Source organism: Hipposideros armiger, unplaced genomic scaffold (assembly GCF_001890085.2).
Source record: "Hipposideros armiger isolate ML-2016 unplaced genomic scaffold, ASM189008v1 scaffold_516, whole genome shotgun sequence".
Taxonomy (NCBI): Eukaryota; Metazoa; Chordata; class Mammalia; order Chiroptera; family Hipposideridae; genus Hipposideros; species Hipposideros armiger.
In genome coordinates this window covers 5367-11180 of record NW_017731866.1, presented here as the reverse complement: position 1 = coordinate 11180, position 5814 = coordinate 5367, and the positions used below count along the sequence as shown (strand labels likewise).

The following is a 5814-nucleotide window of genomic DNA, read 5'->3' as shown; positions in this document are numbered from 1 at the left end:
CTCTCTCGCTCTCTCGCTCTCTCGCTCTCTCGCTCTCTCTCGCTCACGCGCATCTCTGTACTGTGTTCCTGAAGTGTGTGTGTATGTTTTGTTTTCTGCCTCCAGCTTCATTGAGACATAATTAACATGTAATATTGTATAAGTTTAAGGTGCACAGCATAATGATTTGATAATATGTATATATTGTGAAATGATTATGACAGTAAGTTTAATTAACACACCCATCCCCTCAGATACTTACAATTCTTTCTGTGATGAGAACTTTTAAGGTCTACTCTCAAAGAAACTTGCAAATATATATAAGACAATATTTTTTAACTACAGGTATTCCCTGAATTTCAGAGAATGTGGTTTAAGTAGCTTGGAAGGCAGGAGGAGAATATATGTAGGACAAACACAGACAGATAGCTAGTCTGGGGTAAATTTAGTGGATGCATTGTGTTGTGGTCCCTACAGAAAGGTTAATAAGTGTTAATTCACAAACCCCAGGGATGCTGGGTGGGGAGCCCCTCGGGCATGGACCTTGTCCACGGGATGTTGCCACACTGCTCAGCTGTGTACCCTTTCTCCCACCAGCTTCAGTTTGTGCTGACAATCATCCAAACCAGCTGCGGTGTCTTCTGGCCGTGTACATTCCCCCTTGGCTGGCTATATTTCCAGATTGGATACATGATTTCTCTGATTGTTCTCTTCACAAATTTCTACATTCAGGTAAGTCTCACTCTTCTGTGGCAGTTGGAGCTTGGGGCGTTATCAGCAAAGGCCCTCATTTGTTCGTTTAAGGGGTCATTTGGAGCCCCTGCTGTGTGCTATGCACCGGGCTCTAATTTAGTCACAGTGACAGGGGAGGGCCCGTCACTGCTAGCATAGAAGAGACTGAATCTGTCCCAGACCTCCTGAGCTCTGGATCTTTGGCCGGGGAGGCTTGCAATTTGTGTGCAAAAGCAGCACAGTTCAGCATGCTCCTGGCTCCTGCGGTGGCCACATTATAGGTGATTTTCAGTCAGAAGTCTCGCAGTCCAGCTGCTCTGAACTTCACGGCTAAATTACATGTCCGAAGACATTTCCATCACAATCTATCAGCTATAGATAGAAATCTGCCCTTTTGTCCCAGTTTTCTTGCACATCCACTTCTTGAGTTTGGAGGCTTCCGTTCATGTCCAAGTGCATGATGTAATGCAGGTTTCTGCTCACAGAAGGGTCCATTTAGGGCAAACTGTCTCCTGTGGAGCCTGACCACTTTGCAGCCACTGCTGATTCCCCAGTCTCCCATCACCTCTGGGTGATGTGCGTTCCTGCTCCCGTGGGCAGCGCTGGGTTTCCGGGCAGGCCCAGAAGGTCAGGAGCAAGGTCAGAGGCCGCGGATGCTGAGTTAGTAAAGCCTGGTCGTGTCTGGCCGCCAGCTGGGGTCTCAGCCACCTTTCCTGTCCCCTGTGTCCACCTGTACCTTTATTCACACACGTACCAGGGCATGGCATAGTTGAGTTCATAGAGTGCTGGACCAATAGTTTGCGCTGCACTTCGGGACATTCACCGTGAACAAGGGAGGTTAAAGGACAGGACCCCACGAAGCTGAAATAATGCTTCCTTTCACTGCTTAGAGCAGCATAGCACTTTGTACAAAAGGGCCAAAATAGCTGCTGATGTAATGAATGTGCCAAGTCTTTCAGACAAGGGATGTGAGTGTCGGGAGAGGCACGACCGAGTGGGAGACACCAGATGGGCCACATAACCCCTGTCCTCTGCCATCCAGATACTGAAAGGGCAAAACAAGAAATTGAATTCTCTATTTAATTTTTAAAACCATATTTATATGGCAACCCATAACTCAATGAACATACCCCAGGCCAAGCCTCAAAAACCAGAAGCATGATCGAAACCAGTGGCTAAAAACATGTTCATGGTCTCTCAACTACAGACCTTTCCTTTATTTTTTTTTTTTTAAGCTGAGCCATCCTGCCACCTGTTGGCAGCTCAGCATGGGCCGGGACCGCTGTTGCTCAGAGCTCAAACCCTTGAGCGAGCTCTTAACCAACTGAGCCACTCGGCCGGCCCTCAGACCTTTCTTCTTGATAGCATTGGGTCCTGAAAGGAAACTAGGCCTGGTGTTAGGGATGCAGTCCCCATCTGAGTCCCCCGGGTCACGTGCTTCCACCTGCCCTTGTGCGTTTCAGACTTACAACAAGAAGGGGTCCTCCCGGAGGCGAGAGCACGTGAAGGACCACCAGAACGGGTCCGTGGCTGTGAACGGACACACCAGCCGCTTTTCCTCCCTGGAGAACAACGTGAAGCCAAGGAAGCAACGGAAGGACTGAAGCCGGAGCGCTGCGGACCTCCAAACCACATCGCCTGATTGTAAGCACAGTATGAGTTGTGCCCGATGCTCGTTAACAGCTGCTGTAACTAGCCCAGCCCACACTCGTGTGACTCATGTAGGACCTCTTTCATCAGCTCAAAACCCCTAGAAAATGTATACAGATTAGACAAGTAGGCATAAGATTTTTAACGTTTCTGGGCTCTCACCGACCCCTGCACTAGACTGCGGAGGGTGTGTTATTGTAGTATACGACACTGCTGTTGCCTTATTAGTTATAACATGATAGGTGCTGAATTGTGATTCACAATTTAAAAACACTGTAATCCAAACTTTTTTTTTTTTTTTTACTGTAGGTCATGCATGTGATTGTAAATTTGTACAATGTTGTTACAGTAGAGAAACACACATGCCTTAAAATTTAAAAAACGCAGGGCCCAAAGCTTATTAGTTTAAATTACGGTATGTTTCAAGTTTTTATTCATTTTTTAATAGCTCTGTTTAGAAAAAAAATCAAAGACCATGATTTATGAAACTAGCGTGTGACACATAATTTCAAGTGAGGTGTATATGTGAAATCAGAAACGGCACCTTCGGTTTTGTAATACTGGCTTTAAATCAGGCAGGCTCAAATCTAGTGGAACAGTCAGTTTAACTTTTTAACAGATCTTATTTTTTTATTTTGAGTGCCACTATTAATAATGTAAAAAGGGGGGGGGAGCTCTAAAGCAGTCTTGATGAAACTTAAATATATATTCTTTATCTTCAAGATTTTAGGAAGTGTGTAGGATGAGTAGGCCATTTTTAATTTCTGAAGTGCTAAGTGTTTTTATACAGGAAACAAAGCCCAGTTTGCTTTCCACTCGTGAGAGTAAGGAGATAGACTTTTCAAGAGAGATGATTGATTATTTACCATTTGACAGAGTCCCATCGATGAGCAAGAGGGAACTGGTTGCCAGGGTCCAAATGTGGATTGATTTCTGTACTGCTATCTGTTTTGACACAAACTTCCTTTTAAAATGTGCCTAGCTTACCAAAATTAATAAAGGGGGGGAAAAGGGACCTTCCTTAAAAAATGTTAAGGTAAAATTAAACAGATAGCCACAGCATAAGAGAACTAGGAAATTGGATAAGGATCATTTTGTTTAACGTAAATCGAATAACATCTATAATTTTTTCTGCTTAGAATCTAAAGATTTGTTTAGAACCGCTTGTTTAAAAATAACAGACTACTTATCGTAAAATCATGTCTCATACCCGTGAGGCAGTGGTCAAACAGATAAGGACTATTGTGTGTGTCATTTTAAAGTGTCAGAATTTAGTCTCTAAATACGTTCTCCATTGGGGAAAAAAAATATTCATGGAACCACTCATGACACATCTTAGAAGGTCATTGACAATGTATAAACTAATTGTTGGTTTGATATTTATGTAAATATCAGTTTATCATGCTTTAATTTTGCACATTCATATTAAAGGGAGCCTGTTGGTTCTCTTCCTAGTCTTGTGGGTTTTCTGTTTCGAAGGAGTCACAGCATCTGTTTACATTTACCTTATCAAATCTAGAATGTGTATATTTGTAAATGTTGTCTTCCTACTAGGTACTAGTTTGCGAAAGTCTTTACGTATTTCAATACAGAAACTATAACATTCAGTAGTGTGCTGTCAAAGTGTGCTTTAGCTCATCTGGATATACCCACACTCTTAAATAATGCCCAAACATTAATCATTAAAATGTTTTTGATTACCTGTGCTTGCGTTTTACATTGTTTTTGTGCTGCCAATTATGAAAGACTGGAGAAAAATCCACTTTCTTCACCTTCGAGGAACTCACCCCAAATAGCTGTAAACAATTCAGTTTGAAAGGTTATGTTGCTGCTCAGCTCTCATGAGGAGGGATCCCCACACAGTTAAGGCGAGGTGCTGCTTCCACCCTAACTCTTTCCTCTCTGCCTTTTCTTGGTCCCTCCACTAAAGGTCCCAGCTGTAAGCATGCTCCTTTCTCCTTCCTTCCTCTGTCCCTTTCTTCCCTCCCTTCTTCCCTCTCTCCCTCCCTCTCTCTTCCCACACCTCAGGCTCTTACAGTTACTTTCCTAGGTCTAGACCAGAGGTTTGCACATTTTTTATGCAGAGAGCCAGATAGTACACATAGTGTTGCTGCCACCCCCCATCTAGAGTAATGAGGTCCCACCTTGGTCCCACCTTGGTCCCAAAGCTCTATCACTTTGTTTGCCAAAGACGGTTTCGTGTCCCAGACGCTGGCCCCTCCCTGCTTATTCCTCTTCTTTCCATCTACTTTGTCCCACAAAGTCCCCAGTGGAGGCTGGATCCTGGCTTTTGAGTGCCTTTTAGTGTGTCAGAACCACCTTTAAAATGTCATCTGAAACTGCATTTAGTATTTGGGATATTCTCTGAAAAGCACAAAGGACTGTTGGTGGTTTGGTGGTGATGATTAATCATAACCTTGTCTTTCCTCTCAAAATCCACAACAAATTGAAAAAACAAGACATAGAAGTCAGACAAACGGAAATCAGAATAGCTTGTCTCTTACTGAGAAGACCAGATTGGTAAAACTGAGATCACAGTAGGGCCATCTGAATACCCAGGCTAATACCCCTATTGATGTAAACTTGCCGGGGCTGGTATGGGCTCTGTCAGTGCTTTAGGGCCTGCCTCTGTTCCGATTGTTGGTCTAGTGATGAAGTAATTATTAAAATACTTTGAATATCAGCCCTGGAATTTACCCACTACTCTACATGCCCCCCTGCAGTGACAAATTCTGCTGTGATGACCTTACCATGCCAAGAAGGTGTGCTCAGTGGCATCTGTCAGTCTTAGCAACCAGCCTGTCGCCCCCTCCCTCAGATAAGTGAGTGGGTGAGAGGGCAGAGCAAGGTCAGATGTGTTCCCACACTTGCCCCTCTCCTGTATGGAAGTGAGAAGGCAAGTCCACTCGCCTGGATGGAAAACGGCCGATTCCCATTGACCCTCTTTTTGTCATCCCTGCCCGTCACATGGAAAGGCACTGTAGCCTAGTGTGAAAAGCAGGATTTGGGGCCACATTGCCTGATTAGAATCCTACCTGTGTGACCTTTAGTTAAATTCCTTCAACTTTTCCTCAGTGTTCTCACCTGCCAAGTCCACCTACAGGATGATAGCCCCTCGTTATGAGGATGAAACAGATTACCGTATTTCCCCATGTCTAAGATGCACCTTTTATGGAAAAATTTGGGGTCTAAAAATGGTGCATCTGAACAGTGGTTGTAGGTTTTTTTAACTTGCATTTCCTACCATTTTCACGCTTGTTTGCGCTCATACAACCACTGTATAAGGTGCACCCAGTTTTTAGACCCCAAATTTTTTGAAAAGGGGTGCTTCTTATACATGGGGAAATACGGTAAATATATTGCAAGCCCTTGGAGCCACATCTAGCACAGAGGAAGCTGCTCTTCAAGCTTGTGTTCTGCTCCACCACCTCACTGGTCTCTAAACTATCAGCT

At 44.0% G+C, this 5814-nt stretch overlaps 1 protein-coding gene across 1 annotated transcript in view; it reads left to right on the top strand.

The window, feature by feature from the left end:
• Positions 1-4067, top strand: part of ELOVL5 (ELOVL fatty acid elongase 5) — a 74305-nt gene extending 70238 nt beyond the window's left edge. The window contains exons 7-8 of the mRNA XM_019668089.1: positions 577-711; positions 2175-4067. Coding sequence (XP_019523634.1) covers positions 577-711; positions 2175-2315 — 276 coding nt within the window. The 3' untranslated portion in view covers positions 2316-4067. The remainder of the gene's footprint in view (positions 1-576; positions 712-2174) is intronic.
• Positions 4068-5814: the final 1747 nt, after the last annotated feature.